General features: G+C 35.9%; 1 protein-coding gene across 4 annotated transcripts in view; it reads left to right on the forward strand.

The window, feature by feature from the left end:
* LOC127647679 (brain-specific angiogenesis inhibitor 1-associated protein 2-like) overlaps positions 1-21292 on the forward strand; it is a 132212-nt gene that overhangs the window by 58382 nt on the left and 52538 nt on the right. For all 4 annotated transcript variants that reach the window (XR_007971089.1, XM_052132086.1, XM_052132084.1 and 1 more), the window contains exons 4-5: positions 7655-7716; positions 7895-7966. Coding sequence is in view for 3 of the 4 variants with exons in the window: in XM_052132086.1 (XP_051988046.1) it covers positions 7655-7716; positions 7895-7966 (134 nt within the window). In the remaining variant the exon portion in view is untranslated. The remainder of the gene's footprint in view (positions 1-7654; positions 7717-7894; positions 7967-21292) is intronic.

The raw sequence follows: 21292 nt of genomic DNA on the forward strand, positions 1-21292 counted from the left end.
TCCATGAGTTGATGTCTTTAATACATTCAGAGAGGGAACTTGTGGGCAAGGGGGCAGAGTGCTTAGAGCTGATTATAAAGTTGAGTGTCATCAGCATAGCAGTGAAAGTTGAGGCCATGATGGCGAATAATGATGTGATGAAGAGCAAAGGACCAAGTACAGAACCCTGGGGGACACCTTGAGAAACAGGAACAGTATTTGATTTATACTGACGAATAGAAATGTAGTGTTGGCGGCCAGAGAGGTAAGATATGAACCAGGACAGAGCAGTGCCTGAGATGCCAATTGCAGAGAGCCTAGCTATGAGTATGCTATGTGAGAGAGTGTCAAAAGCAGAACTGATATCTAAAAGGACCAGGAAAGTGATGGCTCCGCAGCCAAAAGTAGATTAACGTTAACAACTTTGAGTGCAGTCTCAGTGTTGTATGATTAAAACATTCAAAGAGATTGTGTGTGGCCAAATAGGACAGAAGTTGAGATGCAACCACTTTCTCCATAACTTTTGGCAAAAAAGGAAGATATGAAATTGGGAAGTCATTTTTAAGATCAGTGGGATCTAAGCCAGACTTTTTTAAACCTGGAGTGACAGCCGCAGTTTTCAGTACTGGAGGGACAAAGCCTGTACTTAAATATCCTGTTGATAAGATGGGAAATAGGCGCTGAGATAACAGGCAAACATTGTTTAAGCAAGACAGTGGGTGCAGGATCAAGCTGGCAGGAAGAACAATTCGAATTGCTAATGAACTCAGAACTGTAGATGGGGTGGTGGTTGCGTAATCCGTAAAAGTGCAAATCTAGTGGTTTGTGAGAAAATCCTGAAGCATAACGGTAGAAGGGTAAAGTTTCTAAATAGAGTTGATTTTATTCTGAAAGGAGTGAAGAAATGACTGCCAGAGTTCAGTAGAGGCTGAAATAAGGGGCACAGGTGGGTTGAGTTTATTGACAGTAGAAAGTGTCTAGAAGATGCATTATTGATAATGGACGAAAAGTAAGATGAGCGTACATCATTTAGTGCTGATTTGTATGGCTGTATATGTTCATTATAGGCGGATAGGTGAACAGATAGACCAGTTTTCTTGTAAAGACGCTCAAGGCGGCATCCTGTAGCTTTAAGAGCATGTAATTCATGAGTGTAGCAGAGAGACGAGTGAGCGGATGGTACACGTCTACTTTTAAGAGGGTCATTAACATCAAGAGCATTTGAGAATTTGTTGTATTTGGCGAGTATGTCAGTTGGACAGGATAGTTGCTAGTTACGGAAAGTATGTAGTTTTGCACAGCCCAAGTAGAGACATGCATGGCTGCAGGCACAGATGTTTCAGAAATTCTGTCCTTCTGACTGGCAGGTATCTATTGTTCTCCTTGTGGTTGCAGTCTGGGAGGGAGAGAGAGAGAGAGGGAGAGAGAGAGATAGAGAGAGAGAGAGAGAGTTTTCTCATGTATGTTGCATGAATAGGCTTGCTTGCCGAGTTGAGTGCTCTGCATTGACTGTTACTCTTCCTGGCCCCAGTGCTGTCTGTCAGGCAGCTGTGCACTAACCAAAAGGAATGCAGATGTCAGAGGTCAGTTTTTTAGAGTTCAAAGTACCTGCATAGCTCCTCTCAGGCGGTTTTCTGAAAGGCTTGCTTTTCTGTAGAAACACCCTGTGAATCTCCTTAAATGTATCAGTTTAAATATCTGAAATGATGGATAACTATCTGTGGCCATGAATGATCATTCCAGGTGTGTACGGAATAAAGGAGTCACTCCTTACTTGCGATGATTGACAGGGTAATAACCATGGTGACTCTTTTGACCAAAATAATTTGTGTTCTCACTAGATGAATGTTAGATCCCAGTTAACACAGGAGCCATATTTTGTTTATGCTCTGTAACCAGAGACAACCAGACGACGAGCTGTCTGTTCAAAAGTGGCACAATTATTTGTTCAGGTCTGTTCTGAACGCACAGTGCATTACACATGTTTATAGTTGTAACTGTATTTCAGTATAATTTTGCAATATTTCCACTTTACTGGACTATTGACATTTTTGTTGACTTTTACTTCACTACATTAAAATAAACTGAGTACTATTATTACTCCTATATATTTCTCCAGACTCTCTTGTTACTTTTGCAACCGCAAATGTATACTGAATGCTACTCGTAATAGAAAGTCAAAAGTTGATTCTTTTGAATCAGTCTGAACGATAATTTTTTTTAATGGTGAATCAAAACCTAAGAGAAGCACCCTGGATTAGGTTGCCATGGCTGTATGATCATATTGTTTTTGCCATTAAGTTGATACTTTTGATACTTAAGTACGTTTTAATAACAGTTATTTGAATACTTTTGTCATGAGCTACTTTAACCTTTACTTGAGTCAATTTCCATAAAGGTATCTGTACTTCTCTGAAGTATGACGATTGAGTACTTCATACAAAACTGCTGCATTTAAAATAATCTTTCACCCAAAAATGAAAATTCTGTCATAATTCACTCACGCTGCCATTGTGCTCAAGATATACTGGGTTATTAATTATACATCATCCTATTTTGTTCTGAAAAAGAGAGTCATAGGGGTTTGGAACAACATGAGTGTGAGTAAATTATGACAGAATTTTTATTTTGGGTGAAATGTCCCTTTTAAGGAAAATTCTTAAATTTTCGGGAGTGAATGTGTATAAGGAATGCTGTTTTAACTCCTGTAAATAACCAAACTCTGTATGTACGGGATTAAGCACTCAGAAGAGGAATAACAACCGCATTTAGCTGCAGTGTTTGTGGCTTGTGTGTGTCTGTGTGTGTGTGTGTGTGTGTTTGTGTAGGCCCTAGCACTGCATTTGTTAATTGATTCAAGTGCTAAGAACAGTTAAAATACCTCTTTAGTTTGTAAGCCTTGAGGCTGGTGAGCACGGTGGATTATCTGTAATCCGTTTAGGTGGCATGCTGTGTGTCTGCAGAATTATGAGTTAATAGAATTAATAAGTGTGACGGAAGATTGTTCATGCTTGAAAGAGCACGTCCAAGAAGGGTTGACATGTAGTCATTATTCTGCACCATATACCTGTTTTTTGTTTTTTTTTAATCAACCTCTGATTAGGTTGTGATTTGTGTTGCAGTAACTTGATTAACTGCAATCAAGCCATATAAATATATTCTGATCATCGTTTTGAATGTAATTAAATGATTTGAGTCCAAATAATTGGTTGTTCAGATTTTATAATTATTGTCATGTCATATCTAGCAAAACCAGCAACAAAAAGGCATTCCCAGGATTCTTGTAATTGTCATGAACTTATACATTTATATTGTTGCTTAAATTAGACACATTTTTATATTTTAAACTTGACCCAAGACAGACCCCCTTTTTGCTTCACAGTCAACTGAATCAGTATAAAACCTTATTAGGTTCATTTACTTACATAAGGTGTGTATGTGGAAGCAAAGTCCTCTATTTTAGTATAGATTAACGAGGTAGTTCACCTAAAAATGAAAATTCTCTCATCACCCTGATGTCATCCCAGATGTGTATGACTTTCTTTATTCTTGAGAATGCAAACTAAGATTTTTAGAAGAATATTTCAGCTCTGTAGGTCCATACAATGAAAGTCAATGGTGATCAGAACTTTGAAATCACATAAATGCAGCATAAAAGTAATCCATAAGACTTGAGTGGTTTAATCCATGTCTTCTGAAGTGATATGATAGGTGTGAGTGAGAAACAGATCAATATTTAAGTCTTTTTTTAATCACCCACACCTATGATATGGATTTAACTGAAACAGTCTTCTAAACATCTGTGTGTTCAACAGAAGAAAGTCATACACATCTGGGATGGCATGAGGGTGAGGAAATGGGAGAATTTTCCTTTTCGTTGAACTATCCCTTTAAAGTTTCAGATAAGCTTTAAATGATGTGGGTGGAGTATGTGATTTTATTTTATTTTTATTTTATTTTTTATTTTTTTGCATCAGTGAAATGTAATGGAAAAAAATTAATATACAAATGTGCAATTGTGTCAAGAGCTGTTATTAAAGCAGTACTGTGTGTCCTCCATGTTCTGAGTCTAGCCTGTTTTTGTTAATGCTCCGTACCGCTTTGTCACTATGTTTGCTTGGCTGAATGATTATTTTGGACTGCAATTCTCATTTAAATGTAAAGATCATTCTCAAGATTAGGAGGTAAAATTCAAGCAAGTCACCCATAAGGGTTGTATTTTAGAATAGTTCACCCAAAAATGAAGGTCTTTCATCATTTACTCACTCATGACGTTCCAAACCTTTATAAATTTAGTTCTTAGAACACAAAAGAAGTGGAAAGTGACCTAAGGTTGTCAAGCTCTAAAAAGGACAATAAAGCACCATAAAGGCAGACCATAGACTTTTTATTCCAAGTCTTTTGAAGATGTACTATAGCTTTGTGTGAGGAGCAGACCAACATTGAAGTCATTATTCACTAAAAATGTTGCACTACGCTATAGCTTTCAGTGAAGAACAACTTAAATTGGTTTCTTTTCCTCACAAATGATGGCTTCAGAAGACTTGGAATAAAGTGCACAAGTCTGATGCACTACTTTTATGATGCTTATTGGAGCTTGACAGTCACTGGTCAGCATATGCCTTTGTTTGAAAAGATCAGTGTAAAAATTGCACTAAACATCTCTTTTTTGCGTTTCATGGAGTAAATTAAGTAAAACGGGTTTGAAACTAAATGAAGGTGAGTAAATAATGAGGGAATATACGTTTTTGGCTGAATTGGTTATCATTAAGATCTCCAGGAGCCTCTTTCAGACTAATCAACAGGCTTGATTGAGTCAAATGCTTGTTTTCTTCAGCGAGAGCTCTCCAAAATGCAGGGAGCGGATGTGTGCTGATACGCTAGACTAGACTTAAACGAATAGTTAATCCAAAAATGAAAATTCTCATCATTTTCTCACTCTCATGCCATCCCAGATGTGACTTTCTTCTGCTGAACACAAATAAAGATTTTTAGAAGTACATTTCAGCTCTTTTTGTCCATTCAATGCAAGTGAATGGTGACCAAAAATGTTGAAGCTCCAAAAAGCACATAAAGGTAGCATAAAAGTAATCCATAAAACGAATTGGTTTAATCCATGCCTTCTGAAGAGATATGATAAATTGGGGTTGGAATCAGATCAATATTTTATTTTTTACTATAATTCTCCACTTTCACTTTGTTTTGTTTTGGCTATTTGCATTCTTCGTGCATATCGCCACCTACTGGGCAGGGAGGAGAATTTATAGTAAAAATTGACTTATCCACACCTATCATACTGCTTCAGACAACATGGTTTAAACAACTAGAGTCTTATGGATTACATTTATGCTGCCTTTATGTGCTTTGTGGAGCTTCAAAGTTCTGGACACCATTCACTTGCATTGAATAGACCAACAAAGCTGAAATATTCTTCTAAAAATCTTAATTTGTGTTCAGCAGAAGAAAGACACATCTGGGATTCATTTTGGGGCAAACCATCCCTTTAAATTGGCTAGTATGAAATGTTCAGGCATGTGCAAACACTATTTCTGCATTGCACAGTGCTTAAAGACATCCTGTACCAGCTAACTTTAGATTTTGCTTGGTTTGAAGCAGGCCAGGGCGGTGTGCTGTTGTCTTCCATTGCTGTGCGTTCTTTTCACAGTGTCTCTTCTGTGCTCTGCTCACTGTCTGTTCCTTTCCTCACAATGCATTGCATATTCTGAAGCAGCAGCATGTAGGTATATTAAAACAACACAACTTTCACCAGCTGCATGGCCTTGTTTGGTTTGTTTTTGTTTACTTTTATTTCTTTACTCTGTTTCAGCAAGTTTTGTAACATTCTGACAGTCATACTCTTTTAGCAGCACTGTAGCATTGAAAAAAGAAAAAGAAAAATGACAGCAGCCATTTATGTTTCCAATTTACAGTTATTTTTGTTACAGTTTTTGTTTTTATTTAAAGGAATGAGTCAGCCAGAAATGAAAATTCTGATGTCATTGTAAATCCATATGCCGTTATTTTTTTTTCTGAAGAATCTTTATGCAGCTCTTTCCCATATCATGTGAGTTTATAGTGACTAATGGCTGTCAAATCCAAAAAGGCAAAAAAATAAGAGTTGTGAGTGACCAATATCTAACCTGGAAAATGTGTGTCTATATAATGTTCATTTCTGCAAAACTTATAAGTGTCTCCAGGAACAATTCCCTGCAGTTTCCAGGTGAAATTAACACTAGAGCACTACAACAACTGTGTGTTTCATTGACTTTCACTCAAATCATGACTTTAATGGCTGATTATGACTTTATAAATACATATTTTTCTCTATTACTCAGAACCAGCAATTTTATGATATCGACACACTTCTACTTAAACATCTTTTTAAAAACAATACATTTTAATGCTTGTATTACAGACTCACCTACATACATTTATTCCATCACAGATAGTTTGCATGGTAGCTCACTTGATAGGGTGTTGGACATGCAGTTGGAGGACTGTGGTTCAAGTCCAGCTATGAACTCAAGCTGACATGTGACATTACAAGAGTCACTAAAGCAGTAGAATTGAGCTGGTTGCTTCAGAAAATGTGCTTTTTCATTTTGCTTCTGCATTTTAAAACACGAATGGTTAAGTTTAGGCGTTGATTTGGTAAAGGTGTCTTTTTTTAACGTCTCAGTTATATTTTAAAACACTTGGTTAGTTTCAGGAAAAAGTTTTGGGTTAGGGAGATGCGTTTTGAAAAACTTTATCTAAAATTCACCCTATAACGACGCCATTTTACTTGCTTTTGGCGCCCCCAGATGGACATTTCCCTGAAAATCCTGCAGGCAAATGTGATATACAGCATGTACATTTTGAAATGCAAAATTTCATGAGACAAGGCTGGCAATATTCCATGTCTTCTGAAGGCATACGATACAGTAGCTTTATATGAGGAAATGACCGATGCACAAGTTGTTATTCACCAGTTTCATATTGGTTTTGGCCTCACATGTATCTATGTATGGCTTCAGAAGATCTGGTGTTTGGCACAGAAGTCCTTCGATTAGTCTAGTTTAAGATGTGTAAACTATTTTATTAATCTTTTTTTTTCTTTTTCTTTTGTCCTATTTGGAGCTTAACAGATGTGGTCACTAAAGAGCGTTCAGATTTTCTCCTTTGTGTTCCACAGAAAGAAAATAACAGCATATGGGTTCAGAATAACACATGAGTGACTAATGACAGAATGTTTATTTGTGGGTGCACTTGACTTTTACAAACTCTTATTGAAATGCTTTTTTTTTTTTTTTTTTTAAATCTCTTTGAAATCTTTTCATTTGGATTAGTTTTTTCTCCACCATTCATCCTGTTTTTAAGTTCTCTTTGTCTCTGTTTAATGTCTTAGTCTGTGCCATCAACCCTGTGTTTGCTCGTCTTCTGTGTTGTGTGTCTAGTGTGATGGCATGATTGTAATGCACGTCTTTCCTGCCTTCCTCCCTTTTGTCTTTCTTTCCTTCCTCCTTTCTGTCTTCTCTAATCTTTCTTTTCTTTCTTTTCCCTCACTCCATCCCTACCTCTAACACAATCTGTCTTTTTTGTAACCTTAATAAAAAAATAATCTCACTGTAAACACATGATCATGAGCTCATTTCCTGTTGTCCTTCCATTGACTGATGTCTGTCCTTCTCTGCAGGGGACGTGCTTTTCCAGATGGCAGAGGTCCACCGGCAGATTCAAGTACAGTTAGAGGAAATGGTTTGTAACCTACTTTTACCCTTAAAGGATGTGACCGCAGATTCCATTTAGCATGCAACTTTTCATTTGAAGCCCATTGGCATGTCATATAATTAGCGAGTGTCAACAAATCTGTGTTTTTAGGTTTTAAAAAAGATAAATGAGTTGATTTCATCCCAAGTCTCTGCATATTTTGCAGTTGAAATGCTTCCACAGTGAGCTGATGTCTGAGCTGGAGAAGAAGGTGGATTTGGATGCAAGATACCTGACTGTGAGTCCACACCTCATCCCACTGCTTCTGATAAACATCCAGATACTTTGAGCTCTCGTAACACTCTGAAGAGAAGCACTTCTCTTTAGATTCCTCTGCCTGACAGCCAACATGATCAATAACTCACACAGAATAATACATAGGCTGTTGGGAAGAGAATACTAGCATACTTCTTACATGTTTCATATTATTTACTCTATTCTGCCTACAATTTTTAAAGTCATCATGAAATTAAATTTCATGCACGCTCTGGTCTTATTATACATGGTTTATTGGTGCAAAAAAAAAATTTGTCTTTGTAATCTTATCAAAATGATTTTCGGATTGCATCATGAATGTCTCTTCATTTTTCAACCCCTTGAAAATGTGCATACTCTGCCATTCATACAGGTACATACTGCGTATTACTTAGTATGTGGAATGCAAATCTAAACATGCTCATAGATTTCACAGATCATCACAGCACTACACCTCTCTGAGGCTATACTGTAGTTCAGACTGTAGTTTGATCTTGCAGTCTTATATAGCAACAGCCCTGCTTTCCTGTGATTCCACTTAACACATTCAAAAAATCAAACCGCACAATTTACAAGACGTTAAATTGTATGTAACAGTGCTAAAAGAGATATCTTTAGACTGTGAGTGGGGCAGTTTATTTGGGCGACTGGGATTGGGCGTCGCTTGTCGTTAATTTTACCAGAATACAATATAATGCCTTGCTGTGCTGCCTTATTCGGCACTGGAGAGAATGGTCTGCGGTCATTCCCCTTGAAAACCAAACACCATTTTGTCCTGCACTCAATCGCTGCTCTGGAGAACATTATCAGATCTCTAGATCTAAAAGATTATGAAATCTGTTTTCCTGCTGACATTTATAAGAAAACGGTTTAATTCAAATAAGCTGTTTTATCCATTTTCTCTGCTTTTTAAAAGTTGTTAAGACTGTTTGAATAACTAAATTTACTATGCACGATTATTTGGATAGTTGCATATGTTATTTGCCTTTATTACACGATGCTCTGGATCTCTTGATTCTGATTGATCAATGCGGTCTGAATGATCATCTAGCGGTCTGATATCTATGAGTAACAACTGCACATATATGAATTTCTACGTTGAACCTACGGTGTAGGCTCAGCGTAGGGGCCAATGCACTGGTTTGCATTTATAGTTCTGCATTGGCGTGTCCGCATCGTTCAGTGAGTTGGCTGGACAGCCAATATGCTAATTTTGTACATTTCTTACATAAACGAAAGCAATGTAATTCCTGGATTCAAAAGTATTCCTTAAATTATTGTAGCATTTAAAACGAGTTTAAAGTATGTGATCATCTTGAAATTTATAGGCATTATTTATTATACATGTTGAACGCATTGATGGGGAAAAAAATAAATGAATAAATTACTGTAGGCTTGCTCTTTAGTCGTTTAAATAATAATAAATAAATATTTTGGCATACTTTTGACATTCCGTGGTGAAAAAGAAATCATCAAATTAATTAATAACTACTCGCCTGAATAGCACAAAACGAGTGTCGTTTTACAATGCATATAGGCAATAACAAACCCTTTAAGTTTTTAATTTGCTGACAATTTCTAAGTATGATTTACTGTACACCATACGGTCAAATCATGGCTCGGATCGCAAAGTTTGTGACTGGAATACAAAAGAGGTCGACCGATAGTGGGTTTTGCCGATACCGATAACTAAGTTGGGAAAACATGCAGATAGCCGATAAATTGGCCGTTTTTGAAATGTAAAATATGAATGAAAACTTTCCACTCATTATAAAATAGTGCTGAACATTAAGTATTACTTTCCATGGTGATACTTTAATACATTTCTCCCACACTGGTACCTTCATCAAAGCCTTCGCCATCTGAAATGAATGAAAACATTAATTCATATATTAGGTCAAATGTGTTTGTTGTTTAGCAGTAACATAAAACACTGCCTTACAAAGCCAAATAGCGACTGAATACTTAATCTCGACTGACAATATTTGTTATTTTACTGTTATAATAAATCAATGAATGATGTACAAGAAAGGGAGCGAGCTGATAGAAATAAAATCAACTCAAGTCTTGTCTTTTAAAGGTCATTTTAAAATTGCATTATCTATATTACACGTGCCCTCACATGAACACACTGTATTATATAACAATGTGCCCTCTTGAATATCAAATTGAAAGATATATTCAGGGTTAAATACAAGTTAAGCTCAATTGACAGCATTTGTGACAATGTTGATAACCACAAAAATAAATTGACACTTTATAAATAAAAAAAAAAAGCAAAACTTTGGGTTACAGTGAGGCACTTGCAATAGAAGTGAATGGGGGCCAATCTGAAAACATTAAAATACTCACCGTTTCAAAAGTATAGACACAAGACATAAACAGTATGAGTGTTAACATGATGTAAGTGTGGTAAAATAACTTACTAACCTATTCTGTGTAGTTGCTTATATCCAATTTTACATTGTTGTTCCCATTTCGGTTACTTTAAACCCTCAAAATTAGTCACATTCACTTCCATTGTAAGTGCCTCACTGTAAGCCAGATCTTTGCCTTTTTTTTTTTTTTTAAAGAAAAGGAAAATGTTTGTGCTAATCAGCGTTATGCCACTAATGCTGTCGATTGAGCTTAACTTGTATTGAACCCGGATCATTCCTTTTAAATTTCAGATGCATAGCTTATAGTCCATGCTTTTTGTTTTTTTGTACATACAGTAACTAAGTCATAAAGTTAGGAAGCTTGGACAGAAGTTCATTTTGTCAGAATGGAGAAAAGTTTAGGAAACTTTGTCAAACCTACAGTCAAAAAAACTCAAACGGAAACTATAAAACTGTTCCTGTGCACGTGCATTTACAAAAAGAACTGTGCTCGCACTGGGTCTTCTGCAGCATGCGAAATTGCAAACGGGCAAGCAAAAAACGAAAACTCAGGCAGCATTTTCATATAAGGTTGGCATTATTGATTTATTCACTACTGATAATTAACTTCGAAATTCACTTGGAAAGAAAAACCCTTCGGAGCACTCATGTTTATAGCCTGACTGGAACAAATTGGACGCCCCTCAACCCCTGAAAAAAAAGAAAAGAAATTGACAGATCTGCAAGGTATTATAAGTGACAGTTTTTTAAAAATCAGTATATTAAGGGGAAAGGTAAGCAGAACATTGTTCTAACAATTTGAACATCTAATGTTAGCTCTGTTAACCTCACAGCAAGGCAATTCTCCAGTTCAGCGATTAGATTTATTGTACCTTGACATTAATAGTGATGTGTATTGTATACTTTCCTTGGCTTTTCTTTATCAATGTTTTAAATCTGCTTTTGAAGTGTACATCTCTATAAAACTGTATAAATTACTGCGTTGCACAACAAACTCCAAGTGGAGTCAGTGATTGTTTTTATTTTACCAGTAGAGGGCGCCTTTATACTGTAGAATTAAGGAGGTCAGACTGTAGAACCCTCCAGATTTGGCCACGAAAAATTAAACCAAATAAGTATCTGAGTTATTTATTTCCAATTGCGGATATTTAAAACACGCAACTATGGGCCCCGATTAATCTGTAAATCCGATATATCGGTCGACCTCTAGAATACAACAGATATTATTTCACTTAAAATGCAACACTACCTCAGATATCCTTATCATTCTGAGGGGCTGGGTCTGGTTACAAAATGGGCCAATCACAGCTGTTTTGGTATGCGCCGACACAACGTGCAGGTACATTTTTGAAGGGGTGCGCGTCAGGCTACTGCATTGGCTATCCCATGACAGCCGTAGCAACGCTTGGCCTATGTCGTAGGTTCGACCACAGAATATAATCAGCCTAAAGATGTATTAGACCACTCATCAGGGTCTTTAGTAAAGATCTCTCAGATCATTGTGCGATCACAAGTAAGCTTTTTAAAATAATTTAAACTCAAATCAGTGTTTCATGTTTGTTTATTTATTTATTTATTTATTTATTTGGAAAGTAGTCTTGTAATAAGATGCATAGTGAGGAGTCAGACAGTCATTATGTGTGTAATAACACCAACAGAACTCCAACACAAACCAGAAGTGGAATTTAGCTGATCAGTCATTTATTTATTCTCACATAATTACATGATTTCAACAAAAATCATTGTTATCACCATTTATTTGGTAAGTAGTCATGTAATAAGCAGGATAATGTACAGTCATCTGGATGTTATTGCACAATAAATCCCTTCAGGGTGATCAAGACCCCTTCGCTTTGAGGTCCTGGTCACCCTGTTCGGGTTTATTTTTCAATAACTGGCTGACTGCACATAATCACTTACTTGGCATTGTTTATTCCCTGCTGTCCGTGACTATATCAGATCAGACCTGTGACCCATTTTTGGGCTGTGAGTCGCTGCCTGCGATCTTCCAGTTGCAGTATTTGCTGTGCATTTTGAATCATTAATGTTCCGAGAACAGGGAATTATGGCTGGTAAAGCAGAATGTCTTTTATTTTCTGCAAAGATGGAGCAATTGCGGCATCGCTCACATGTAACACCGTCTTTATAAATGCATTCCTTCTGTGAAAGATTCTGGTTTGCGCTGCCAAACTATTTATATACATGTAGTCTAGAGATCATTCTCTCATCATACCTTGTGTAGGATGTGAGAAGATTCAAATATCTAGAAATCTTCTCAGCCAAGTATATCAGCCTCCAGAATTTGACAGTTTGCCATGTTGTGCTGTTGGGAATGGAGACCTTCCCTTCTTAATTTTACAAACATCAGGACGCACTGCCATATACCCCAAACCTTTACCTTTGTTACCAAACCCTAGTGAGCTTCCTTGCTAGACAGTATGTTAAAGGAATAGTTCACACAAAAATGATAGTTCTCATCTTTTACTCACCCCTTATATTGCCTCAAACTCGCATGACATTCTTTCTTCAACGGAACACAAAGATATTTTAATGGAGAATTATCATGATTTTAAACTCAATTAATGATCAATTCGAGATTAAAATCATGACCATTTCTAGAGACTGCAATGGCAAGATCTACAATGAAAAAGGAGTTGCATTTTGGTCTGTCCTCACCCAAAACAATTGGATCGCATTGGAAGACATGGATTAAAGCACTGGAGTCATTGGATTACTTTTATACTGCCTTTTGTGTCCTTTTTGGAACATGAAAATGTGGTCCCCATTCACTTGCATTGTTTGGACAAACAGAAAAACTGTAATTTTCTGGCAGTAGGGGTGCTGTAAAATGTCTGTTAAAAAAAGAATGTACAGTCAGATTAAAAACTGTAAAAGAAACATTAATTAGCTTTACCGTAATTAACATCTATTACTGTAATTCTACAAGAAATCTCCCTATAATTCCATGAAATATTTTACTTTTAACATATATTATTTGGTAGTATAGTCATACACCTCTAAAACACAAAATAAGTATCTTTAAAAGAATGAAAAAGAAAAGCTTAGGTACAGATAATTACTATTGTTATTACAAAAAAAATAAATAAATAAATAAAATACTGTACTAAATACTAAGACCACTTATATATAAAATGCCCACACACAAAAAAAAACATGTAATTTTACTTTGCAAAAAGCCCAGGTTTAAATTAACTATCAGAAGTCTATACATTTTTGTTGTTGTTTTTATTCAAATACATTAATAAACTGTTAAAATAAATGCCTTTTCTTTTGCTTAATGTAGGTTTACTTTTGCATTGTGTCATTCTTCATTAATAAAATATATAAACCTCAAACGAATTATCTTATTGAATTGGGATAAGATTTGTCTGCATAATACTTTAAAATCACTGAAATAGAGACATTTTTGCAGCTATGCTTAAGCATATGCACTTGTGTTGCTTTTTTCACTGGTTCATAATTTTTTTAAAGCTGACAAACCAATCTCTAAAATGTTTTTGCTCTGGGAACAACAGCTTTTCTTTAATAAAAAAAAATTGCCTTTTTGCCTTAACATAATATGAATTAAAATATGGTAATACACACACACACACATTCATACACATTTATTTAAAATAATAATAAAAGTGGAATGAACCTGCATTGGAACATTTGTTCATTTAAACATTACAAATTACACACAAAAAATAGCACTTTGGCTGAACATGATTCAATCATGGACAGTGGTTCCACGTGATTGAAACAAGTTCTCTTAACAAAATGGAATCAATTTAAACCAAATAAAATGGACCATGTAAAACTTGAATGAATGGTGTTTGTTTAAATTGAATGAATGGTGTTTGTTTAACATGAATGAATGGTGTTCGTTTAACATGAATGAATGAATGAATGGTGTTCATTTAACATGAATGAATGAATGGTGTTCGTTTAACATGAATGAATGAATGGTGTTCGTTTAACATGAATGAATGAATGGTGTTCGTTTAACATGAATGAATGAATGGTGTTCGTTTAACATGAATGAATGAATGGTGTTCGTTTAACATGAATGAATGGTGTTCGTTTAACATGAATGAATGGTGTTCGTTTAACATGAATGAATGGTGTTCGTTTAACATGAATGAATGGTGTTCGTTTAATATGAATGAATGGTGTTCGTTTAATATGAATGAATTGTGTTCGTTTAACTTCATGAATGAATGAATGGTGTTTGTTTAAATTGAATGAATGGTGTTTGTTTAAATTGAATGAATGGTGTTTGTTTAACATGAATGAATGAATGAATGGTGTTTGTTAACATGAATGAATGGTGTTCGTTTAACATGAATGAATGAATGAATGGTGTTCGTTTGACATGAATGAATGGTGTTCGTTTAAATTGATGAATGGTGTTCGTTTAATATGAATGAATGAATGGTGTTCATTTAACTTGATGAATGGTGTTCGTTTAATATGAATGAATGAATCATGTACGTTTAACTTGTTGAATTGTGTTCGTTTAACTTGATGAATGAATGAATGGTGTTTGTTTAAATTGAATGAATGGTGTTTGTTTAAACTGAATGAATGGTGTTTGTTTAAATTGAATGAATGTATGGTGTTCGTTTAACATGAATGAATGAATGAATGAATGAATGGTGTTCGTTTAACTTGATGAATGGTGTTCGTTTAGAATGAATGAATGAATGGCGTTCGTTTAACTTGATGAATAGTGTTCGTTTAATATGAATGAATGAATGGTGTTCGTTTAATATGAATGAATGAATCGTGCTTAACTTGATGAATTGTGTTCATTTAACTTGATGAATGAATGGTGTTCGTTTAACATGAATGAATGAATGATGTTCGTTTAACATGAATGAATGAATGAATGGTGTTCGTTTAACATGAATGAATGAATGGTGTTTGTTTAACATGAATGAATGAATGGTGTTCGTTTAACATGAATGAATGGTGTTCGTTTAACATGAATGAATGAATGGTGTTTGTTTAACATGAATGAATGAATGGTGTTCGTTTAACATGAATGAATGGTGTTTGTTTAACTTGATGAATGGTGTTTGTTTAATATGAATGAATGAATTGTGTTCATTTAACTTGCTGAATGGTGTTTATTTAATATGAATGAATGGTGTTTGTTTAATATGAATGAATGAATGGTGTTTGTTTTGAATTGAATGAATGGTGTTTGTTTAAATTGAATGAATGTGTTTGTTTATCATGAATGAATGGTGTTCATTTAACATGAATGAATGAATGAATGAATGAATGAATGGTGTTCGTTTAACATGAATGAATGAATGAATGGTGTGCGTTTAACATGATTGAATGAATGGTGTTCCTTTAACATGATTGAATGAATGGTGTTCGTTTAACATGAATGAATGAATGAATGAATGAATGAATGAATGGTGTTCGTTTAACTTGATGAATGGTGTTTGTTTAACTTGATGAATGAATGGTGTTCGTTTAATATGAATGAATGAATGGTGTTCATTTAACTTGATGAATGGTGTTCGTTTAGCTTGATGAATGAATGAATGGTGTTTGTTTAAATTGAATAAATGTATGGTGTTTGTTTAACATGAATGATTTAATGAATGGTGTTCGTTTAACTTGATGAATGGTGTTCGTTTAATATGTATGAATGAATGAATGGTGTTCGTTTAATATGAATGCATGAATGGTGTTCGTTTAATATGAATGAATGAATCGTGTTCGTTTAACTTGATTAATTGTGTTCGTTTAACTTGATGAATGAATGGTGTTTGTTTAAATTGAATGGTGTTTGTTTAAATTGAATGGTGTTTGTTTTAAATTGAATGGTGTTTGTTTTAAATTGAATGAATGGTGTTTGTTTTGAATTGAATGAATGGTGTTTGTTTTAAATTGAATGAATGGTGTTTGTTTAACATGAATGAATGGTGTTTGTTTAACTTGATGAATGGTGTTTGTTTAACTTGATGAATGGTGTTCGTTTAACTTGATGAATGGTGTTCGTTTAACTTGATGAATGGTGTTCGTTTAACTGGATGAATGGTGTTTATTTAACTTGAATGAATTGTCCATTTAATATGAATGAATGGTGTTCGTTTAACTTGATGAATGTTTTTCATTTAATATGAATAAATTGTGTTAGTTTAACTCGATGAATGGTGTTCGTTTAATATGAATGAATGGTTTTCATTTAACTTGAATCAGTTATGTTCTGCTACATTTAAGTTTTCTTGTCTTGTTCAGCCTACATGTTTATATCACGTTAGTTGAAGTCGGTTAGGTCAAGTTATTAGAACTAGGTATAATGCCAGTTTTAAATGTCAATTCTATTTTCTCATTCTTCAGTGACTGTATGAAACTAATTCATTTATTGGAAAAAGTTCTGAAGTCTTTTGTCCATACCACTTTCAAAGCTTAAGGGAATGCAGGTTCAGTACAATTTAAGCTCAGTCGAAAGCATTTGTGTCAGTATTGATGACCACAAAACCATTTTGACTTGTCCTTTTCTTTAAGTGAGGCACTTACAATGGAAGTAAATGGGGTTAATTTTTGGAGGGTTTAAAAACACTGTAAACCCGAATAAGTTCTACTAAAAATATTGAGGCAACTGATTGCCTTTACGTTCACAAGAATCACAACTGACTTGTTTTTTTGCAACTTAAACATAAAAAATTATAATAAGCAAACTGCATGTAGTAAACATATTTAATATAAAAAGACGAGGTACAATTATTGACAATACACGAGGCACAACACTGAAACAAAAAACACATTTGTCAGCAACAGGATAAATTATCTACAGCTGCATTAGTGTTACACATCCTTCAACGTTAAAACCTAATAAAGCCACCTGTCTTTAAAACTATTTTGGGTAACTCATATCCAATGCATAAATCAGTCCAAATATAAAAAGATATCTAAAAAGCCTGGTCCAGGTGTGTGATGACATTTCAGACCAGATTTTAGTGAACTGCAGCATCTGCAAGTTTTCTGACCCCTGTTAACAGGGCAACTGGTGAATATCCAACATTTGGCTCTTCTGAATCTTCAGCTCTGAAGTTCAGAAAATAGAAAAAAGTGGCCAAATTTATTAACAATTTATTTGTTTATGTTTCAAAATACACACCTACATAAAAGCATATTTCACAAAAAAAGTATGTTGACTTGAATATTCATCTGTTTCTCGCCCACATCCATTATATCACTTCTGAAGACATGGATTCAACCTCTGGAGTCATTTGGATTACTTTTATGCTGCATTTATGTTAGTCATGTACACAACTAAATGTTGCCCATTTAGTTCAAATAAAGAAATATGGCTATTTACAGTAAAAACACACTCTTGTTGGAAACCTTCCACACCTTGGAAACTTGTACCATGCGAACAACAGAATACATCCACCTTGTTCAAACTAGGGTGGGGAAACTAGACCAAACAAGTTCTTTGAGCCCTCAATATTCTTTAGAAAGTCTATCAGTTAAATTTCAGATGCGCTGAATGACTTCTACGCTCGGTTTGAGGCGCAGAACGACGTGGTGGTGAGGAAGACCACCCCCTCCTCCCAACGACCAGGTGCTCTGTCTTACCACGGCTGATGTGAGGAAAACTCTACGTAGAGTCAACCCATGGAAGGCTGCTGGACCAGACAACATTCCTGGCAGAGTGCTCAGAGGATGTGCAGACTAGCATCTGGCCCTCACGCACCTAGATAAAAAGGACTCATACTGTTCATAGGCTTTAGCTCAGCATTCAACACGATCATTCCTCAGCACCTGATTGGAAAGCTGAACTTGCTGGGCCTGGACACCTCCCTCTGCAACTGGATCCTGGACTCTGTCACTCCGGATCGGGAACAGCATCTCCACCACACTGAGCACTGGGGGGGCTCCAGTGCTGTGTGCTCAGTCCACTGCTGTTCACTCTGCTGACTCACGACTGTGCAGCAATGTACAGCTCAAACCACATCGCCAAGTTCGCCGATGACACAAACGTGGTGGGTCTCATCAGCAAGAACGATGAGTCCGCATACAGACAGGAGGTGCAGCGGCTAACGGACTGGTGTAGAGCCAACAACCTGTCTCTGAATGTGTACAAAACAAAAGAGTTGGTTGTTGACTTCAGGAGAGCGCATGGTGACCACTCTCCGCTGAACATCGACGGCTCCGCTGTGGAGATCGTCAAGAGCACCAAATTCCTTTGTGTTCGCCTATCGGAGAACCTCACCTGGTACCTCAACACCAGCTCTGTTACCATGAAAGCCCAGCAGCGTCTCTACTTTCTTCAAAGGCTGAGAAAAGCACATCTCACACCCCCCATCCTCACTACATTCTATAGAGGGACTATTGAGAGAATCCTGATCAGCTGCATCACTGCCTGGTTTGGACCGTAAAGCCCTGCAGAGGATAGTGAGAACATCTGAGAAGATCTTAGGGGTCTCTCTTCCCTCCATCAAAGACATTTACATAAAACGCTACATAAAACATAAAAGCAACCAGCATTGTGGATGACCCCACAGACACCCCTCACACAAACTCTTCACCCTCCTGCCGTCTGGCAAGAGGTACCGAAGCATTCTGGCCTTCACGGCCAGACTGTGTAACAGCTTCTTCCCCCCCCAAGCCATCAGACTCCTCAATACTCAGAGGCTGGACTGACACACGCACACACACACGTACACTAGAACACTATCTCATAATATGGTATGCTTACATTTAGCATTTTAGAAAGTGTCATCTGTTTGCACTACGGTGTACTGGTCGGCGCTGCACTGTCTCTCACTGTGTCCTGTTCCTTTTAGTAATTTATTGTACTGTCCCATAATTTTTGCACAAGTTTGCATGTGCACTTTATGTAGAAATGATATTTAGTCATGTATAGTCTCATGTGGTTCTGTGTTTTTCCTATGTTGGTATACTAACTGTATATGGTTGAATGACAATAAAAACACTTGACTTGACTAAATGACACAACAGTAACCTTAAAAAAAAATAATTGAATCTAACGAATCACAGGCTAACTCCTGTAAACAAAAATTCCTCAATGTTAAAATGCTTGTAAAATGTAGAAATTGTGTAGAAAAGCTGCTTCCACAGAGAAGCTGCTTTAGATAAGCATGTACTGCATCATTTAAAATAATATCCTGATGGACAAAAAACGCTTTTAGATAACTTTTGCTGTTTGATTGTATTCTATATAATGTAAAATATCATAATTAAACTGAGTTTACTTCAGTTACCTAAACCAGCAACTTGCTGTATGTCTCCTTTCAACATGAAGTACTGTTAGGGATGTTTATGCAAATACATTTCAATTTAATATTTGTGTAGTTCCCTTATTACAAAAATAATAGCAGAAGTTATGATTGAACATGAAATGGCTTACTTTTGAATCCACTCGGACACCAGTGAACATCTTGATGGAGGAAAAGTGTGCACTCAGAGACGGCGTGTGTTTGAACAGAAGTATGTTCCGTCTCCATAAGAAAACTCCTCTAATTACAAGCTACATGCATGTAAACCTTAAATATATGCAAACCGATTTTGTCGCATATGGTTCAATATGCAAGTACAAATGATGTCCAAACTAATATGCACAACAATAAAGGTGACTTTTCCAGCTCAATATTTTAATGTTCTTGCTTTGCACAACACATACAAATGTTAATTGATTCTTTCAATACACAGTAAGTTAATTTTGTTCATTTAGGCCAAATCCTTTTAACTCTAATTACAAGCAGGGGTGGAAAGAGTACTGAAGTAGAAGTACTGTTATTTCCCAAAAAATTTAGTGTGAGTAGAATAAAAGTAGCTGTCCTAAAAACTACTCAAAAGTAAAATAGTAGCTCATTAAAAGTACTCATGGGTATTGAGTACTGAGTTGCAAACCCTATGCCCCATTATAATGAACACTGTATGCCAACTTTTAAAGGAATGCAAGGAATGGGAAAACAATGCTTAATAAGCAGGATCACTTGGCATGTCATGTCCTGCACATTAGAGGAGGTAGAGCAGGCATGGGAACATTTGTTTTGGTACAGGGGTTACATTATGCTTAAAAAGGAATAATTCACCTAAAAATTCTCTCATAATTTACTCACCCTCATGCCATCCATGAAGTGTATGACTTTCTTCTGTAGAACACAAATTAAGGTTTTTAGAACAATATCTCAGCTCTTTTGGTCCAAACAATGAAAGTGAATCGCTGCTAAAATATTGAAGCTCAACAAATCACATAAATCATCATAAAAGTAGTCTAATCCATGTGCCTCCAGTGATTTAATCCATGTCTTCAGAAGTGATATGATAGATGTGGTGAGAACAGATCAATATTTAATATTTTTTTACTATTAATTCTCCTCCCTGCTCAGTCAATCTCCACTTTAACTTTCATATTGTTGTTCTTGTGTTTTTGGTGATTCACATTCATGCATATAGCCCCCTACTGGGTAGAGAGAAGAATTTCTAGACTTAAATATCAATCTGTTTCTCACCCACACACGTCATATCAATTCTGAAGTCATGGATTAAACCAGTGGAGTTGTATGTATTACTTTTATGCTGCTTTTATGTCCTTTTTGGAGCGTACATTTTATTGGCACCCCTTCCCTAACATTGAATGGACCTACAGAGCAGAAATATTCTTCTAGAAATCTTAATTTGTGTTCTGAAGAAAGAAAGTCATAGACATCTGGTATGGCATGAGGGTGAATAAATGATGAGAGAATTTTCATTTTTGTGTGAATTATTTTTTAAGTAGCACATGGGGGGCCACATTGTCCTCCTTTTGAGATACTATGTTCCACATTTAGTTCTTGTATCTCTTAAGCCCAGAAATAATTGTGTTGTCAGTCTAATGCATGATGAACAATTTTCTGAAGTTTGTGACTGGTTGAATATTCTGCTGAAGTTTTGCT

Source organism: Xyrauchen texanus, chromosome 8, assembly GCF_025860055.1.
Source record: "Xyrauchen texanus isolate HMW12.3.18 chromosome 8, RBS_HiC_50CHRs, whole genome shotgun sequence".
Classification (NCBI taxonomy): Eukaryota; Metazoa; Chordata; class Actinopteri; order Cypriniformes; family Catostomidae; genus Xyrauchen; species Xyrauchen texanus.